Source organism: Lates calcarifer, linkage group LG21, assembly GCF_001640805.2.
Source record: "Lates calcarifer isolate ASB-BC8 linkage group LG21, TLL_Latcal_v3, whole genome shotgun sequence".
In the NCBI taxonomy this organism is placed as follows: domain Eukaryota; kingdom Metazoa; phylum Chordata; class Actinopteri; family Centropomidae; genus Lates; species Lates calcarifer.
Window position 1 is genome coordinate 2,914,741 of NC_066853.1, and position 21,129 is coordinate 2,935,869.

At 41.2% G+C, this 21,129-nt stretch overlaps 1 protein-coding gene across 1 annotated transcript; it reads left to right on the forward strand.

The window, feature by feature from the left end:
* The first annotated feature begins 2,098 nt into the window (after nt 1-2,098).
* On the forward strand, nt 2,099-14,681 carry mpzl3 (myelin protein zero-like 3). Its single transcript, XM_018687632.2, has 6 exons — nt 2,099-2,322; nt 5,241-5,407; nt 10,594-10,807; nt 12,360-12,516; nt 13,454-13,523; nt 13,763-14,681. Exons 1-6 carry the CDS (start codon nt 2,283-2,285, stop codon nt 13,841-13,843), a joined length of 729 nt encoding a protein of 242 aa, XP_018543148.1. The 5' UTR covers nt 2,099-2,282; the 3' UTR covers nt 13,844-14,681.
* Nucleotides 14,682-21,129: the final 6,448 nt, after the last annotated feature.

The window sequence follows — 21,129 nt, forward strand, 5'->3', positions numbered from 1 at the left end:
ATGTTGATGGATGTAGTTGCACTCAAACACTAGAGTTATTAATCCTGTAAAGGTGGAGAGTCAGCTGTATTTGTGTTGTACGGAGTCGCTGTCGAGCCGGTCGACTAATGTCGTCGTACCTGTTTGTGACAGGCTGGAGAAAAGCCTCACAGTGAGTGCAGCAGGTTTTTCATCAACTATTCAGCACATAGAGCATATAAGCACTCAGTGAAGGATAGCTGTTACATACACTGTCTGGCTGCAGCAATTTAAATCACCGTTATTAGTCCCCTCCAGTGTTGACAACAGAAGAACGGGGCTCTTGTTGACCAGAGAGCCGGTAAGTGGGGGGACAGCTTTCATTGTGACCCGAGGAAATTTCAGCTGAAACTGAGACCAGGCTACTGTAAAACCAGACAGAGCAGCCCTGTATTCACCCACACAATACGCAACACAATGCAGAGCTGTGTGTTTGTGTGATGTGAGGGAATCCAGGTAAGAGCTGTTAGACTTTATCTCCCAGCAGAGGACGGGGGGGGGGTCTCTATCAAATTAAAGCAGATTATATAATATGAGGAGTTGTGAATGCTCCCCAAAAAAAAGGAGGAAGTGATATCCCTGCCTCAGTGTGGGAACTGTTACATAATATTATGCACAGATACAATATAAACACTGTACTTGTGAATGGATGGAGGGAGGAGGAAGCCATCTTTGTCTCGTACCACCCGCAGGGATTCGAGATACATTTTGATTCCCACATGAACGTGAAGAGAGAGTAGAGGCAGAGTTTTGTGTGTGAATCCTCTGCTTTTCATAGCTGCTTATTGGTGAGTCTCCAGGCAAGGCTGCGTTTTTAATTTTAATGAACTCATTAACTCTTTACAAGACTCCAAATTAGTTTTTTTTTGGAGAATACACAGGGGATTTTTTGCTCCGTGGCACCCTGCCGTTATGTATTTAACTCCAGCTACTGTACAAACTCTTCCTCTGTCAAACAGTGAATCAGATTATGGTCCACAGCTGATACAGGCCCACGGTTAATAAGAGGATGCTGCTCTCATTCGATGTCCTCTGATGTGTCATGAAATGAAATGAGGTTATGCAACTCCCTCCCTCTCTCTCTCTCTGTCTCTTTCTTTCTTTCTCGCCATCTCTGCTGTCAAGAGTTGAGGAAACGCTCCTGGCAGACCAGATGGATGTGAGGATGTAACTGACAATCCAGACCAAATAAAGATATAAATAAACTTTTTTAAAAAAAGGCAGATATGTAGCAGTGGTAAAGAGATAAAGCAGCACAGGGCTGTAAAGGAGAAGGGGGGAGCCCCACAACAGCATCCGTGGAGATAAAGGAAGGACTGGGCCTCGGGCCTCCACGCAGAGGGTTCATACGAGGGGATGGAGACGGGAGAAAGAAGATGAATTACATTTTAATCTGGTTTTATTTTGGAGCTGCATGTTGCCTCTTTTATTCATGTTCTTAATCAGCATCATCTTATCTGGAAGTTTGAAGCTCTGTGACTGCAGAGGAAACATCATCTATCCTCAGCAGTTATTTTAAAAAAACAACATGAAACCACTGAGTGTGAAGCTCAGGAGCAGCTGCAGCCTCTTCGAAAACAAAACCTGATTATAATGACCTTTATGAAGGCAGGACTTCTGCATTAGACTGCATTAGTTCTGGCTGCTGTAGGTGTACCTAATAAACTGCACCCTGAATGTACAGATCCCTCTTAAAGACACATTTTAATAAGTTTAATGTTTATTCTTAACACTTTCACTCTTATATTTCTGCATAAATTGTTGCATAATCTTTGTTCTCTGTTGTTTATCTTCAATTTAATTCATTTATTTCTTATTTTTTTGTCTTGTAAACCACTTTTAACTCTATATTTAACTATATATTTGTCTTTCAGAACAAATTTAACCAGTTTTTTGGTTGGTAACTCAGTGAATCAGTGAAAAGCTTGTTTGTTTTTTGGTTGAATTTTAATTATAAAACACTGCTGAGTCACATCATCCCATATGAACATCATGGTTAAGGTATATCCCATCTTTTATTATCTCTGTGTCAGGGTGTTGCATTTCCTTCCTTTAAGCCTAAAACTTTTCCTCCCGGTGCTCCAGCAGCTCCACTTCCTGCTACACCTGTTTGTCAGGTAACCAGCCCGAAGTCCGCGGAGTCAGCTGAGAAACTGAGTTACGACATATTAAAGACTATGGACGGAATTTTACTGGAGCTTTGACGCAACTTGGACTTTTTTTTAAACTTCGGTTTGTTTCCATCGCCGTGTCCTCATATTAAAATGCGTCGCGGGATCATCGCTCTGATCGTGGTTTTGCTGGGTGAGTAAAAACAGGCCTGAGCTCGGCTTTTCCCCGTTTCACCGGAGAGAAACTATGTCTACGTCTTGGTTAGTGTTTGTTCAAGTGGGCTGGCACCGACGTTTCGATATTACCGAAGTGTTTTAGCCCCATATTCGTCGTCCATACGATTCTTTTTTCTACAGCCAGCAGGTATTAAATTACTAGATAAGACAGGTCAAGCCTGCTCTCGGTCTGTAAACACTGTAACGCCATTTTAAGTTAAACAACAAAATACCCACACCTGGGAACAACACACTGCTACAATCCAGCGAAACACATATAGTAAATATCATTTTAAAGTTGTAGTGAACTCCACTTCAGCACATTGTGAGTCATATTTTTCTGTCAGGTTATTTAATTTTGTGGAGTAGAAGTCAGTAGATACAAGAGCAGCCACAATAATATTAATAATAAAAATGTGAGGACCGTGTGGCTCGGAGGGATTCTGACAACTGGTATTCACTGAGTTAAGAGCACTTTCTTTCTCAGCCAAGTACTTTACAAACATGGCTGTAAACTGTGGGCAGTTGTTTGCCTCTCTTTTGAAAATATCTGACCTTTTATTGGAGGAACAATACTGGGAGATACATGCAGTTATGGCCACAAAAATAGAAATGCAAAGGCAGATTAGTGTCATAATGGTTTGTTTTTATTTGACAGAGAGCAGTGTTCGTCTGGGTCACATCAGGACAGGACACAACATGCTGTTTCCTTCCTTTTTTCTGAATTTAAATGTTGTTTTTTTAAGAAACCGGGTGTCAGCATCAGCACTGATGAGCCTCCAACTGTCCCATCCCACCACTAATTACTAGATTTATCAGCATCTATCATGTCTTCAAGTTCAAGAGAGGCTCAGCTTCCCAGAACTCTATGAAGAGATAGCTTTGTTCGTGCTGTCGACTCGCTCTTTGTGAGATGAATCAAGGCCGATCGTGAGATATCCCTCTCACAGTTTTGTATCCAAGATAAACTTTGTCCTTATCGTGGCTGCTGGGGTCTCTCTGATGGAACCAGTGGTGTCAGGGCTCAGATCAGATGTGATGGCCAGGTTTATTTTGCTCCCACTCAGTCTGTAAAGAGTTAGAGGCCTGAAAGTTGTTTTTTCATGTTAGATTCAACTTAAAGGATGAGTTGTTTCTACAGAGATAGACCTTTTTATTAAAGATTAAGGTCCTTAAACCAGAAACAGATGTTTTATCACTACCAGGCTCCATTGACAAAAACAGTTATGTTTTTTTTGTGGATGATTTCAACATAAATTTGAAGTGGTTATCACACTAAAAAGTATATTTCTTTAAAGGATAACCCATGTTTTTGGATGTAAATGATTGATAGGGACAAAAATCTTTGCATTTTGTGTAGTGTTGAAAGAAGATGAAGAAAGAGAGCTGCAATGTAATCTAATGTAAAATCCGTCTAATAAGGTGATATTTTTTAATCACTGACAGGCTCAGGTTGTTATTATAAGTGTCTGACAACATTATGGATAGGAATCCTACAGAGATAGAGCTTTTATTATGGAGTAAAATCATTTTTGTTTAACCAGTAACAGCCATTTTTATCACCACCAGACTTCATTGACAAAAACAGGATTTTTTACCTCAGGCCATGAGAGTTGCTGGTCGACTCAATCTGTATGTTACTGCGTGGTACTTTTACTTAAGGAATGGATGTGAATACTTCTTCCATCACTGAAAGTCACACAATAACACAAATAAACTAACCAGTCGAGGCAGTGGTATTCCTCCTGTTCTCTGCTCGGCAAAATTACTGTTTTTGTCTATGGAGTCTGGTAGCAATAAAATGTCTGTTCCTGGCCAAACAAGGAGGATCTTTTTCTTTAATGAAAATGTCTATCTCTGTGGGAATCCTATCCATAATGTTGTCAGACACTTGGAATAACGATCTGAACCTGTCAGTGGCAAAAAACAAGCACTTAAAGTGGACGTACTTTGACGAATGCCCCATTTGTTAGCATTGCAGCAGCTGTTAGCAGTGGTTGGATGCACTGTTCTTGCCCAATACTGCACCAATTCCAAAAATTTTGTCTCTATCAGTCATTTACAGATTCAAAAACATGGGAAAATAAGGTCCAGGTTAAAAAATACTAGAATTATCCTTTAAAAGCCAGAAGGGAAGTACTACATTACACAGATGATATCGTCTTTTTCCCGTCTGTCCTGTACATATCGGCCTTTAAAAATCCATCTGCTATACTGCACCCACTGAATGTTAGCGTGTTAGCACTGTAACTGAGAGCATGTTAATATGCTGATATTAGCATTTAACTCAAAACACCACTTGAAATAGTGTTGCATAGCTGCTAGCTTGGCTAACACTTGTTGTTTCCATATCTTCCTTATGGCCTTACATGATATCTGGCCAATATTTTCTCTCTAGAGTGAGCAGCACTCTTGTAAAAGGAGTCGTCAGTGTTCAGCTCTTGTTTATGGGAACAGTCTAGTAAACTCCAAAGCATCAAGTTATTGCTGTAGGCACTGTTCTGGCTTGGCCTCCCTTGGCAAGTGATAACAATGGAAAGAGAAACATCTAGCGAGAGACACAGGGCTTTATCTGAAGCTGAAGGTCCCTGACAGACAGATGTGTAGCAAGTCTGTCAAACACAACAAGAGAGGCTGGTGAGAAACTTGTATTAGAGTGTCACTCAGCTCAGTGTCTACCAGGAGGAATTTGCTGCGCTGACACTTTCATCTTTCCGCCGCAGTGTGGGCACATTTGTAGACGCTATCGGTTTTTTTTTATTGACTATTTTGCTTACAGTAACTGTGTAAAATGTCACTCATATGTGCCTTTCTTTTCTTTTTATCTTTGCTTTTACTGCACCCTCCCCACCGCACATATCACATCTCACTTTCTTTCTACCTTTTCCCCTCCAGCCCCTTCCCTAGTCTCCTCCATCACAGTCAGTTCTCCGGCTGAAATCCATGCATCTAAAGGCGACATCGTCACATTGTCCTGCACTTTCACGTCCACCAGCAGGCCGACCAGTAAGATGACCGTCGACTGGTCCTACAGGCCCCAGACTGGAGGCCCACCACAGACAGTGAGTATGCATTTATTTTTTTCCAAGACAGTTCAGGGAAAACATTCTCCATAAAATGCACATATTGACTTGTTCTTGGATTTGATGTATTCACCTGCTTTTTAGAAGGTAATAAACTGAATCCTGATGCTGTGAAGTGTTAGATTTGGTTACATATTTGTCTTTTGGTTGTCACTGTCCCAACAACCCAAATTATTTTTTGACTGTACAATTTATTGGCAACTATGGTGTATTGAGGATCATTTCAGTAGTTTTTTAAAGGCAACTGCTTCCACCTCTTCCCCTTCCTTAGCCTATGATGACTGAATTGACTGATTTTCTTGGGATGTTTGCACTATTTTATCATATCTATTAATTTTTTGCATCTGTCAACAAAAAAGTCCAAAGTCCTTGGAATTTTCCCAGAAATACAAATGTTAATTTTTCCTCAGAGAGCAAACAGATAACAAAAATATACCATCATCTTTTTCCTGTCACTCCTTAAATTACACTGGAGTAGGGAAAATACCATTGTCACTGTTTCATTATTTGTGCTTTTGTATATCGTATTTTTTATATGCTATTAAATAAAAAAAAAAGTAAACATAACTTTGGAAGATCATAACTGTCTTGGATAATGAGACATTTAATCACAGGATTAAGTTTTCTGAGTGCTAGTGCTGAAGGCAACTGGACTTCTTTGAGGTTCGTTGAAGACGTTTTATCTCCCCTCTGAAAGGCTTTACAAGTTCTAAAAGGCTGTCTATGACAGTCCTGAGTTGTGGTCCTGGTTATGGCAGTCTTGAGATCCTTAACCAAGCGATTTAACCCCCATTCACACCTTCACTCAGGAGATCCTAACGACTCACATGATGACAGGATGGGTCAACAACAATCAGGACCACCTCCAAGAGGTTAAACACCTGGGGCTCCCCAGCCGGCCTTTTAGGACTGATGAAGCCTTTCAGACAGTTGAAACGTCTTCAAGAAACCTAAAAGAAGTCCAGTTGCCTTCATCTCCAGCACTTAAGAGTACCATGACCTGGATGACTGAGAACTGAGAACCTACATGTATTGGAGTATTTCTTGTGCTGGAGGCCAGTCATTTCATAATGGTTGGCGGACTCCATTCTGAAACTAATGATAGTACACTTCTGGCGCTGTAGCAGTGTAGAAGAGAGACTTTTATTGCAGCAGGGTATAGAAATCAGTGTACAGGGTGTTAAAGGCAACAGAGGATAATCAAGAGTTAGCAATGTAAATGATCATTAGTTGCAGCCCTTATCAGTTTTAAATGATTTATTGTGTGTGAACCTTTAGGTCCATGATTCTCACACTGGGGTCCCTGGACCCTGGGGGTCTGCAAAATAATTTGGAATAAATTAAAGAAGTTATGTTGCATAGCTACCAATCGGGAGCACTGCGCCAATAAAACTAACATACTGAGCTAGTAACACCCACTTATGTTACCTTTGGGCCAATAAAAACCAGGAGTCCCTGGTCTCAAAAAGTTTGAGAACCCCTGCTTTAGGTGATGCTAAGTTATTTCCGTTTTGGTTTTAAGACCTCACACAGACTGTGCTCATTGCTCAGGTATGTGAGTTTCACTGCTTGCTCTTATTTGAATATGTGGCTGCTTTGTTTGCATTCTCGACCACATTGACGTCTCCAGATTTCTGCACCTGTGTTGATAAAACATGCCTCAGTTTTAATGTAGATACGCGTACCGATACTTTTTTATTTTTTTAGCCTTCCAGCCCAGCTTTTGTGGTTTCCCCAGTAAAACCCCAGCTGGTCAGCTTCTGTAATGCCCCTTCCTTTCTGCGGTGGTATTGTGGTCTTGTTCCAAATTCGGATGCATCCATTTTCCAAACCAAACTCACTCCTGGGTTCAGTTTCAGCGACCGACCCACTGAAAAACCCAACCACATAATCTAAGCAGTTCCATTTGGACTTGAGGATAACCATCAAGTGTGGTTCTGTGAAATTGCATTTGGAGGATTGGAATCTATAGTGTGGTAGCTGCAACCCTATATGCCATCATTTCCTATAGGAGCACTCAGACCCTAAGTGGAGGCTAATGTTTTGTGGCTCCACTGATATGGAGTGCTGTTGGTTTAGTCATTAAGACGTAGTCTCAAAGTGTGTGGGATGGGGGGAGGAGAGGAAAAAGGGAGTTGTTGTATGGGCATAGCATGTGTCTGCACATGTGCGATAGTCAGCAGATATTACTTCACAAAGTCGCACAGTCGTAAAAAAGGTGTGTCAGCAAGTGAACGCCACGCCAGCGCCCAGCCCAGCTTGTTTGTTCTCTCCGTCGCAGATAAATAATGTGTGGCAGTCTCCTGATACATAGATGGAAAAAAAAGACCAAGTAGTGGAAGTTTTCTAATTTCAATTTCTGAGCCTTCATTTACTTTCCATCCAATTTCATTAGCAGTTTTTGGCTGGTTTATTGGCTTGTGTGTGAGTGTGAGTGTGTGGGTCCCCTGGTCGTATATCACGCCGGTGAGAGACCATGAATAAGCATGTGAAAAGCTCCATCAGAAAATATAATTTTGCTGCCAAAGCTTTAGTGTCAATCTGAATTGCTGCAGTGCTTCAGTGACTTGCATAATTACCTCAGTCCTGATGAGAATTAATTTTGTAGATTGGAGGAGAGACGCTGAATGTTCAATCAAATATCAGTGGAAGCTGATGGTAATTGGGGGATTTGGCAATTGAATTCTGCTGAATGATGCTAAAAATAAATCTATTGTGAAGACTTAAGTTAGGAAGCTTTTGTCTGAGATGTCTTAGATTTGTAGTGTTGGTTTTAAAACCCATCCTTGGTTGTGTTTCAGCTTTTTTTTTTTTTTTTTCCACGAGCTTTGAGACTAATGTTTGTCTCCAGACTGAGCAGACTCTGACGTAGTGGCTGCTCTCATGTAGGCCGAGCTCTGCCAAGTCCTTAAATGATCAGTCGTGGATGAATAACAGCGCAGGGAGAGATGATTGGGCTTATCTCTGCCAGGCCCTACAATCAGTCTCTCAGACAAATCCAGCAGATAGACACACAGCTATAAAACCATAAAGCTGTATCAGTTGCAGTGATTGTTCAGCCATTCTGTGTTTGCTTTCTATTTTTTTTCTGCCTCAGTTTATTGGGAGGCCTTGTTGACAGTGTTTATAGTGTGTAAACCTTTAGGCAGTAAATATACACACTTTAAAAGCATAATATGTAACTTTTCCACATTAAAATGCCTAAAAACAACTAGACTTATGTTATATATTTTGTCATGTTTTTGGTCGTCTGGCAGGTTTGTGGTTGCCAGAGGCATCAAAATGTAAATTTATCCATATTTTTAAGATAGACTTTAACCAGGTGAAGGATTTTAGTCATCAGACGTCTGGATCTTAAGTTATCAGAGAAACTACCCGAGCAAACTACCCAGCTCTGCCAAAGAGCAATGGAGTAAAACAAATTTTTAATGTGAAACAGCTTTACTCAGTGTTTTTACTGGATTTAATCAAAAGGTTGGTTTGATTGTAAGAGGAGGAGACCTCTGTGGATAATTCGGCTCCTGGTAAAAACCTCCCGAATGTCCGGATCTTAAGTTATCAGAGAAACAAGGTGGGCAAATGTTAGCGACCGCTCAGCTCGCAGCTCCTTCGAAACAGCGTTATTCAGTGTTTCTACCAGATTTAATCACTTGGTGTGGTTGTTTTGGAGAGGAGACTTCTGTGGACACAGATTTTATACATCCTATAGTTTGTCCACTTATTTCTGCTTGATATTTTCTTATTTTTGCCTAAATCATGACATGATGAGATGACACGTAAAGACAGAAATCTTCAGGACACCAAGAACCATCCACCAAACTATAAGGTGAATTTCTCTTTTCACTAGAGCAGCTTTCTGCCTTTTTAGAGCACTTTAGGTCCGACATAGAAGGAGGCACATGAATTGACAGGATGTAAAAACATCCATGGTGATTTCAGAAGGAATCGATAACTCCCTTCTGTTCTGCTTTGAGAGTAGAGATAAAGGCCACGCAGCTCTGATCTTATCCTGCAGAATGATCTAAAAGCCTCTTAGATGTCTTCATGTTCCTTGTCTGAAACAACCAGTTCAGTACAAGACGTAGCTGAGAAGAGTAATGACTGGCCACTCATATTACATGAGCACTCGCTAATTGTATTTCTTTATCATAATGTAAGGGTTCTTTTTCTGCCCTAATTGAGTTTTATCCTTTTGAACCCTTGAAGTTGGTGTCGTTTGAGATAGTTCATAGAGGCTGTAAGGCTCTGCAGACTGGATTTAGAATTCATTCGTACCAGTGTGTAAATTAATTCAGTTTTCGTGTTGTCCATCCGATTCTTGCAAACACGATATCTCAGTAACGCCTTGAGGGAATTTCTTCAAATTTGGTGCAACTCCTAAGTGGTGGTTCTTTCAGCTTTCTTTAAAATAAAGTTGGATGTAGAGAAAGTAAACAACAGCACACACAAACAGTGACTAAGACCTGCAGACAATAGGCGACAACATATTCGTTCAGATTAAACCACTCAGTCTCTTTGCATCCCTAATCACTTTGCCTTGTTCCTGTTTTCCTTCCTAGTCTCTGGTTACTGGTGACTAATCAAGGACTCATAAACTTCCTAAAACACAAACTCTCTCCGATCTTAGTTTACTCTGAGAAAAAAAAACATCCACTGTAGTAGCTCCACATTTTCATTCCCCCACTTCTCCACCTACGCACATACACAAACACTCTTTCACTCTGGATGTCGTGTTTTTCGGAGCGGACCGGGTCGGCTGAACGTGGGAGTAACGAAGGGATGGAGCTTGTTGTCGAAAACACAACTGACGTGGTGAAAGTAAAAACACAAAGTTGCAGAGTCTGCGACACCTGTAGTTTGCCATTTTCTCTTCCTCTCTGCAAGATTTATGGACACACATGACTTCACTTTGCTTGTTGCATGATCAGATTTTTATTCATATTCCTCAGACTCGCTCTGCTATTGACAATATTGCCAAAAGAAAATGTCCCACCACCATCTGTGCCACCACCTGCTGCTCTAGACACTTTTTCCCTCAGGCAGAAAAATGATAAGTTAGATTTATGACTGATTATTCTTATTATATGCTCTCTGAACAAGGGAGCTGATCATTATTTAGTTGCTGCTCTGTAAGCACATTTATGTTTTCTTCTCCTCCTCTCCAGTTTTTCCACTTCTCCTCACGGGCGTTCCCCCCAAATGACGGTCAGTTCACCGGTCGTATCCGGTGGCAGGGAAGCCCGGCGCGTGGGGAGGCCTCCATCTCGCTCATCAACGCCACGCTGAATGATAACGGGACCTACACGTGTTCGGTCAGAAACCCTCCCGACGTCCACGGGTCCCCGACTTCACACACTGTCCTCACCGTCACTCCAAAGCGTAAGATAACACACACACGTTTGTCCTGATTTCACCTGAGGTGTCCGGCATTTCCCACAATTAATACCACACTGTGTATATGCAGAGACAGAGCTGAGAGGAAGAAGTTTCCACTGCCAGCCTCAGACTTTTTATAGCAGACTAATCCAAACATCTCTTTAGTGTTTGTATAAGCCTGTCATGATGTTAGCTTTATTGACTCATACACATTCGTCTGCCTCCGCTGTCAGCAGACTGTTGACAGTTAGAGGCTGGGATGTGGTGGAGGGAAGCTCATCAGATCTAACTAACCTACTTTTACAGACTGATGTGGATGATTTTGACATAAATTTGTAGTAGTCATCACACTAAAAAGTATATTTCTTTAAAGGATAACTCATATTTTTGGGTGTAAATGATGGATAGGGGCAAAAACATTTCAGAAAAAGCTGAAATGTCATCCAGTGTTGAAGTACATCTAATAAAGTTCTTGTTTTTGCCATTGACAGAATCAAAATGTTATTATAAGTGTCTGACAACATTGTGGATAGGATTCCTGCAGAGGACAGACCTTTTATTATAGAGTAAGATCATTTTTGTTTAACCAGAAACATCATGATATATCAGTACCAGAATCCATTGACAAAAACAGGAATTTTACCGAGCAGAACACCCCCTGTGTTCTGCTAATGCCTCCATCTGTTAGTTAGCTTGTGTTATTTTGTGACTTTCACTGATGGCAGAAGTATTCAGATCCCTTCCTTAAGTAAAAGTCCCACACAATAACACATATACTGAGTCAGTGGTAGACCAGCAACTCCCGTTTTCTGTAAGTCCTGTTTTTTTTAAGTGGAGTCTGGTACAGATAAAACGTCTGTTTCTAGTTTTAAAAAAGGGACTTTACTCTATAATAAAAGGATCTATCTCTGTAGGAAACCAATTCATAATGTTTTCAGACACTTACAATAAAAATCTGAACCTGTCAGTGGCAAAAACAAGCACTTTATTAGACGTACTCTGACACTGGATAACATCGCAGCTCTGTTTCTTGCTCAGTACTGCACCGATTGCAAGAATTTTTGTCCCTGTCATGTATCTACATCCAAAAACATGAGTTAACCTTTAAGAGAAAGTACTTTTTAATGTGGTAACTACTACAAGAACAACAATCTGAACCTGTCAGAGGCAAAAACAAGCCATTTAATGGCGGACAATAAATCATTCACACCCAAATACATGGAGCAAGGTTAAAAAATCTGGCAGTTATCTCTTAAAGCAATCATTTGTTGTTTTGGGAAGTACACCTATTTGATTTTCTCATCAAGGGACACTAATTAGAGTATTTTACGACACTGCTAAAGCTTCGTAACATGTTTTATCTTGTTTGTTAATTTCCCGGCTGGCGAGCAATGAGGACATCACCAGTCCCAGCCATGACACTCCTGTTTTTGTACAGATTAATAAACATGATGTAATTTAGTAGTAAGCTAAGCTAATCAATAACACATGTATAACCGCTGTATGACATCACGTGTATGTGTCCAGTGACCTCTGACCTCCTCCTCTTCCACAGCCCCCAGCATTCGCTTCTCCGACATTGCCGTCCTCCTCGCCTTTGTCCTCATCCCCTCCGGCGTCATCACCTTCATCCTGATTGGACGGATGTTCTGTCCCAAGAGAGAGCACAACCAATCCAAGGCCTACAGGTCGCCCATAGAGGTCACAGAAGGGTGAGTGGATTCATTCAACCAATCAGTGCCATTGGGTCTCTGGGGGATCGTGATGGTCATTGCAGGCTGTGATGGTTATAGATCAAACGTCCACAATCTCGTTGCGCGATTCAGCATTCAGCTTTTCCTGCTTTTTCATTTAGCTGTTTTCATGAATGCTTCAACTGTTGTTTTCAGCTTTCAGCTTCCAAGTTTTGCTTCTGTATTTCAACAGTTTCAGCCATATTCAGCATTGCTTCAGTAGTGGTTTCTTCCTGTTTCGGTTATTTATGCTAAGCTGCTAAACTAAGCTATGCTAAGCTAATCCTCTGCCATATTGAATGAACCATCACGAGTATAATTGCTCTTTTCAGCTAAAGGTATTTACACGCTGGGGGTGTGTTTTTTCATCCAATTAATTAGCATGTCAATTGAGAATGCAAATATTATGCACGTTTTTTTCAGAAGGAGGTGGAATTTTTTACCTTGAATAAAGGCATTAAAGGCATCAAGGCACCAGCATCCCTGTCATAACTTCAAACTGTCCCACCAACATCTTAAAATATGTCTGGAACCGACCGTGGTAGAGCTACATATTTTGTATATATTCGCAGGCAACTATTTTGCAATTTTGTGTTGTTAATTCGACACACGGCTGGTTTGTAAAGACCTCAGATTTCTTTTAATATGTAGGAAAACATAATTCTGGGTGTGAATGTGTTTAAACCACTGAGCTTAATTCAAGCGTTTTTGGTGTAAAATCTGTAAAAATGTAAAATGAACAAGCATCAGTTCAAACATTCCTTTATTTTTGTTCAAAATAACATTTTCCTCATTCAGACCTATTAAACATGTCAATACTGTGTCGAAACATAACAAAGCAGGCTTTTTCTTGGTAATCATGAGTACAATTATTGTCATTTCTGACCATCTTTTTTTTTTTTTTTTTGTCCATCAGGGAGGAATACGGCATCCACCCACCAGAGGCCAAAGTAAAGAGGGCCACATGCTGTGACCTATATTTGATGGTACAGTCCAGAACGTTTCATTATAGCAGCACATAAATAACTTAATGAGACATGTCTGCCAGATCCATTTCACATGTTAAATTTTACATGCCCTCTGCGTCCGACAACGGGACTTGATGGTTTATAAAATATTGATTTTTGCGATGTAGTTATTTTGTGTCTGGGTCTATACTTTGTGTGTCTGTCTGTGTGTAGCTTCCTCTGACTGTCTGGTCTTCTGCCTCCTCTTGTGTGTGCAGGACTCAGATGATGAAGAGGAGTATTACAACCTAAAAAAGAGGCCTCCCACGGACGAAGGCTACGCTGAGTCTCAGTGTTAGACAGCCACCTGCCCCCTGGTGGTTGGGAGGTGCGACTGCATCACGTCGGACCCTGACTCCTTTTACAAAAATGGGAGGTACTGAATGTACTGGATTCTCGTCTTCTGTGCCACAGTCAACCACTCACCTTAGTCACTCTGGTGATGGAGTTTACTCTCTGTGGTGACACCTTTGTATTTTTGATATTCACACCTCAAAATGTCAATAATCTGATTTACCTTTTTGTCTACGAGCTCCTACATTTCTCACGGCTTCTCAAGAGTTTGCTGCTTTTAAGAGAAGTATTCATTCCTGAATTTGAGAGCTTGTTTGATTGACACAAACACACAGATAAAAGCAGTAAATATATATATATATATGTATTTTTTATATACTGATGATTTGTATGTTTCATTCTTTCTCATTATGAAGGAGATAGATATATTTTGTCTAATTTATTGCCTGTGTCAGAGCGGCTGTATGAAATCTGTCTTTGTGTCTTTAGTGGAATATTTCTGTTATATCTTTAATATTTGGAGAGAAAATAAATGGTTTGATTTGGAAAAATTAGTTGTGACCATTTGCTGCTGTTTACACATAACACTGTATATGCAGTGTATTTGAAATATTGTACCATGTGTGCAGTGAAGGTGTGTTATTTCTCAGTGTGGATGTGGTCCTCTCATGGACTGAGTCCTGGTTTTGGATGCAAAGCTTTCTAATGTTGTGTTAATTAATGTTTTAGAAATCTTAATCAATTGTTCAGGAGCAGATTTTTACGACTTTTGACAATTTTTTGACATTGGTTCATCTTCGTTAGCAAACAGACACTGTTTGTTGATAAAGCTGTTAGCCACCATTTTCTCCTCTGCTCTCTCTTTGTTTGGTCTGTTGCACTATTCATGAATGGGTCTCCTCCACTATTTATGAACGGTCTTGAATATTCCTTTAAAAACTCTCGAGGACAGGCTGGAGCTTTTCGGAGCTTCACTCGCTAAAATTGCAGCAGCATCTGTCTCATCTACGCAGTCGCGGGGACTCGAGAGTCATAAAAGGGACCTAATAAAGAGCCGCCACCGGAACACACAGAAAACGATAAGTCCTCATTCTGTCTCGTTTCTTTTCTATTTCTCATTCAGCTCGTTCATGCCCTCTAGGTTTTAATAATTCACACACAGAGATGGTGAAACAATTATCATTCCTGCTTCATCTGAACTACCATGGCAACAACTTACTGATGTCAGGGAGAAAAAAAAAAAAATTTTGAAAAATTGATTGAAGAGAGAAAATGCTGATAGCTAACTGCCTGGACTTGATTTTCTGGACAAACCCAGTTTGGGAGGGGGTAATTCAGATGTTTTATTACCCAGGCTGAAGGGATATAATGTCATTACTGTCAAAATAGTGTATCGCTTACATGAACAGATTTACTTTTCCACTGTAGCTCTTGTTTTTTCAGCTGTGGGCTATTGTTACTGGTTGCTGTTAATCACAGCAAGTGTTGGAACAAATCTTGACAGTGAAATGTTCCTCTTCCTAAGAAGAAGAGGCCAGATCCTCCCCTAACGTTAGCTGCACCTCAACCTCAGCGCCACCTTCTCCGATCAGCGTTGACCCTGGAGAGTAGCATCAAATTCAGACTGAGCAACCAGAGGTTTCATAACATCTGTTCAGTCTTTGTCAGATTTAAAAGAGGAGTGCTTGGGGTTGAAGTACCCCTTGTTTAAAGTATTGCAATCAATAAATGTACAATGTTATTGATTAAAATTCACTTTACCAGGGATGATTGATAAGAGTGTGGCCTAAAGTAGAAGGAGAGGAGTTAAACAGCTCATGTAACCTGCATGTCCAGAAAGTTTGCAGTTAATAACTTGTGTGGTTTTTCTGTTTCAGGTGATTTAAAATTTAGCACAGCCGGAGAAAACACTCCAACTGCAGCGCTGACGTCGTCATCACTGTTAAAATGGCGACTGCTGAGTTTCTCCTTCATCTTCAGAAGGACGTAGTAGCATGAAGGGTCAAATCGGGTGATGACCATTTTCGTCCAGGTGCCGACTTTCAAACTTTCAGCTTTTCAAACTTTCTGTATGTGCGGGTAAATCCTGGCTCACACTAAAAGATTTTTAAAATCTTAACAGATGTAGAAAATGTGAGAGACCACGCACACGACGACAGACAAAGTCAGATTTCACAGTTGTGTTCTTATAGTGTGTGATGTGCAGAGAGAAGACCAACACAGCCACACCATACACTAACAGATTCACAACCAACAACCAGTCTGGACTCTCAGAACTCCAAATCTGCTGACTTTAAAGTCAACAAACATGGCGGACAATGATGTCTCTTGTCTGTCTTCAGTCAGCTGCTTCCTGATTGGCTTTCGTTCCATTCCACGTGATTGTAAATACTGATCATGTTTAATATTTATCATGGCGTTAGAGGGTAAAATCACTCTGAACACACCTCACACCACAGGAAAATCTGACAAGATCATCTTTACAACCATCAGATAATTTTGTCTCCAAAAAAACAAAAAACATTTGGGGTAAAAAAAAAAAAGAAAAAGAACAGACTATAATTTGCAGTCCCTTCATGGTGAAATCACCTGTGTGTCCTTGTTGAGTGCAGCTCCAGGTGTTGGGGCCATGAGTGGACACCTGGTCCACTTTTATTTTACTGTGACTGATGGGAAAACCTTTGATTTTCACCACCGGGGTCGTCGACCTCTGATTGTTTCATATATACAGAGAAAGAGAGAGAAAGCATGAGAGGGAAGAGAGGAGAGAGTGAGCAACAAAAGTGATTTTTAAAGTTTGGTTCCAGGCAAACTAAATGTTTGTGAACTTTGAGACTAATTCGATGCATCTGACAGTTGACGTAACTTAAATATGAGCTGGTAAGGATGCTCCAGCACTGATCATCGGCTTCGGTTGAATTTCAGATAAATGTATTAAGTGTGGAGTGAATGTAGAGCAAGACAGAAAGTCAAATACTCGATGCTCACGCCCCTGATGGAAATGCAGGATATCTACAGAACCAGAGGAATCAGGGAAGATGATTTGGTCCAGTGGTTGAGAGCAGGACGTAAAGAATCCAATGGAAATTGTTAAATTTATTTTTTTAAGACCGATGACGGCTGTGATCGGAGGCGATATCTCAGCAACACCTTGGAGGAATTTCTTAAAATTTAGTGCAAATGGTGCAAATGTTCACATGGACTCAAGGATGACATGATTAGAATTTGGTGGTCAAAGGTCAAAGGTCAAGGTTCCTATGACCTCATGTTATTGGCCATAACTCAAGAGTTCACTGGCTGATTAACTGCATCTGGACTGGTTGTTGGAGGCTTGCATCCACGAGGTGGTAAGTCCAGTTTTTTATTGTGTTTATATTCTGAAAATTACAAACAGTAGATTTATGCTTTTAAATAATTTTCTTTTGTTGTGATATTCATCGTAGCAGTGGCTTCACTTCTTTTGACGTTAGCTCTCATCAAATTCTTGTTTCTCGATTGTCCGCTGTGGTTCCTCTCAATAAAAATCCACTCAGCACTGAATCATTTTCTCATTTGTGACATTTTGGCAGCTTCCACTCACATTTTTTCCCCCCTCCCTCCCTCTCTCTGCCAGACAGGTATTATCAGTGTTTAGCCGTAATAACACCCACCCTGCGATGAGAGAGGACAGGAGCTCAGCTCACTGCAGGTAATGACAATGTTTAGTGTGAAAAGGTCACTTGTGGCGACTGTTTACCGTCCAATCATCGCTGTAACACAACAATCTCTGTCTGACAGTGTAATCAGGTCCCTCTCACGGCTCCCCACATATTACTGGACTGTATGTTGTAACCTCCTGAGACCCTGCATCCTCATACGGGGACATCACATTTTAAGGTTTGCTGCACCTTGCACTTCATTTTTACTAAAGTCAGACCTGTTGTCCTCGTTAGCTGACACTTTTGTGTGCAGTCTAGTGCTAACAAAATTACAAAAAAACAAGATGGCGGCAGTCTGTCAACAAACAACAACATGACCAAAACCTGATCAGAGTTTATGGTTGAATCTTCTTTTTTTTTAAATATCAGTGACATTTCTTGTTTGTTATGGTGACAAATTTGACAAGATAATAAAGATTATAAAAGGATATTACCATTCTTATCACCATTTACCATCATTTAGGCAATGAAATAAAGAGTTTTATACTTTATAAACCCACTGTTCCCATACGCAGACTTTTTTTTTTTTTTCAAAAACTACTTCCTTTTCAAAGACATGGTTTAGTTTTCATGCTTAGCTTTTTCCAAAAAGCCAGAAGAAATTAAAAATGCAAACAAAATCAATGCTCGGGGCTTAGGAGGCCGTGCTTCATGCTCCGTTTATACAGCCTGAGTTTGTGTTAGTATCATATATATGAAAAAACAAACCAAGCACACACCCCTCCAATCGCAACAACACTCCCCAATGTCAGGGGCTTCCACCAGCAGGATAACGCTCCCATCGCACCACAAAAACTGCCCAGAAATTGCTCAGAAATGAGCAGTTTTTGTGGTGCGATGGGAGCGTTATCCTGCGGGTGGAAGCCCCTGACATTGGGGAGTGTTGTTGCGATTGGATGGATGTGTGCTTGGTTTGTGACAATATTTCGGCGGGTGGTACGTGACAAAGTAACGTCCAAATGAATGTCAGAACCAAAGGTTCCTCAGCAGAACATTGTGTTATAACGAGATGATCAATGTTATTCGCTTCCTCCACCAGTGGTCATAATGTTATGGCTGATTGGTGTATATATGTATAGCAGCCGCTTCCTGTAAAGAAAACTGAAACCTACATGTTCATATAGATCAGTTAAATGGACACAGCAGTTGTGGTGAATTTAATATAATTGGATTTTACCATGTTTTCCCTGTATAGGTTGCAGTTGCCTGTGAATCTCATTGTCTTTCACAGATACAGTGACCTTTCACAGTGCAAATGAGGAGCTTCATCACCGTCAGCCTGAAAGCACAGACTCCACTGTTGACGCACAATGCAGCAAACAATATCTCACATTAGATTCTCATGAAAAAAAAAAAAACAACAAAAAAAGACGTAAAAAACAAGAATTACAGGCAGCAAAAAAAGAACACATCCTCGCACAGTTAGTTCATACGCGAAATATAAATAGTTCACAAAAAGTAGGACAACTAACACACTGCTCCAAAAGGAGGTGTGTTCAAAAAGCCTGAGAAACAAATAACTCATCATTAGGTGATGATGTGACAAAGAGGAGTTGAAACAGAAAAGTGAGAACACACTGTAAACTGGGTGTCCCATTTCTCTGACTCCATTTTTTAATAATAAACACACACGCAGCTTCATAATCACAGGATAAATGGCAGCGAAAGCCAGAACCTCGACTGTTTCTCGATAGTGACGGGACAGTGTGACATTATCGATCTCTGCAGCAGCAGCAGCACGTTCGGCTGCTTAACAGCACAATCAAATAACTGGACACAGATTAGCATTTGAAGACATAAAGATGAGGAGCGGCTGCTTGAGGCGGGGTCAGCTCGCCCGGGCCGACCTGCTGCTGCAGCTGCAGAGTGTTTTAAAGACCATCCCACACACTCCTCTCTCCTTCACTCTCTCTTGATTTGACTCTTGGGGATTTGAGGGTTTGGAGTTTTATTTTTCATTTAGACAACCCAAGTCATTTGTAACAGGAGGCTCTGACTGTGTCACAGTTTTATGTTTTATGCCAGTGTGGAGATCTGAAGTGATCCGCCGCTCACCTTTGGATCAAAATCTTTATGTAAATGTGATCAAATAGTCAAATACAAACAGCTCCAACTGTTTTAATAATGTTGGAGGATCCCGCTGGTGCAATTACCTCTGATTATTTGCTGTGTAACCAAATGAAAATAGTATAAAACGCACACAATAGTTTTCCAGGGCTCAAACTGACGTCTTTCTTTTGAGAAGAAGGAGTTAAACGATACATCTAAACAGGAATAAGGTTTATAACGTGTCTTCAATGTGCACAAATAGGAATTTAATCTTTCAGTTTTCTTTTATAGGATATGAAAAAGTTAAAGCTCAGTTTATCAGACTGAATATGATTTATCTGGTTTTAATAAAAGAGAAGTTTGTTTTTCATCGTTTCGAATCGAATCAGAATCGTGTCGCTGATATCTGCAAACATCGAATCGATACGATATCGTATCGTGATGAAACTTGGGATTTAAACCCTCCTACCCTCTAAGAAACTGGAGCCCATGGATGATTGACAATCACTTAAATGATTCACTCATCATGTATCATAATCCTGTGTAAATTAATTGGCTAATTGATGAGTGATTTCATCTCTAGGCCGGTGACCGAGAGTCTCAGGAAAGTTTGGACAGCGTTCACCGTGACACGTGGTGATGATGCGCTGCGGCCGAGTAACGGTGTCATCTTCGCCCGGTGTGACGGCAGCGACCACCGGGAAGAGCTGTGGCTCATAATGATTTCCCCTCAGTGAACTGACGGTGGAATAATCCTGTAACAAGAGGAGAATAGCGGAGCGCAACCCCTCAGGACTCCTCCTGTCCTCCATCCATCCCTCCATCCTCATTGTGTCTGTAGCATCTGCTGGTGCTCGCCGGTGTCAGAGCGGGGGTGGGGACTCTTCTGACACCACAGTGCATGCATGTGTGTCTGTGAGTGTGTGTGTGTGTGTGTGTGTGTTATGAAAGACAAACACAGAGTGTGGGTGTTTGCAGGAGCCGGCCTCACTGTACGGTAATGGTTATAAATGCAGTTGTGGGGATAATGCATGCATTAAACTAGACTGTGGGCACAGAGGGAGAGAAAAGGTGGAGGGAGGGTGAGGGTGAGGGTGAGGGTGGTGGGGGGGAGTTTGCCTCGCCTGCCTGTCTGCCACACCCAACCCTCATGCTTCCTCCTCCTACCTTCATCCTTTCCTCTCCCTCCATCCCTCTCTCTCACACTCCTCCTCCTCCTCCTCCTCTGCTCTTCTAGTCTATCTGCTGGTGTTTCCATGAGAACAGAGAGCGCTGGGTGTAGGGGGTGGTGGGGGGTGGGTGACGTGTCCTAAGAGTGCACACACACTCTGTGTATATATGTGTGTGTGTGTGTGTGTGTGTGTGTGTTTCACACGTCTCTCCTGGCGAGAGCTGCTGCCAGAAAACATGCTTTTTTGGCATTGCCGCGGCGATTTGGCCTGATCTGAGATCTGCTGTAACACACACACACACACACACACACACACACACACACACACACACACACACTCAGTCTGAGAGGGAGCAATCAAGAAGAGGCGACT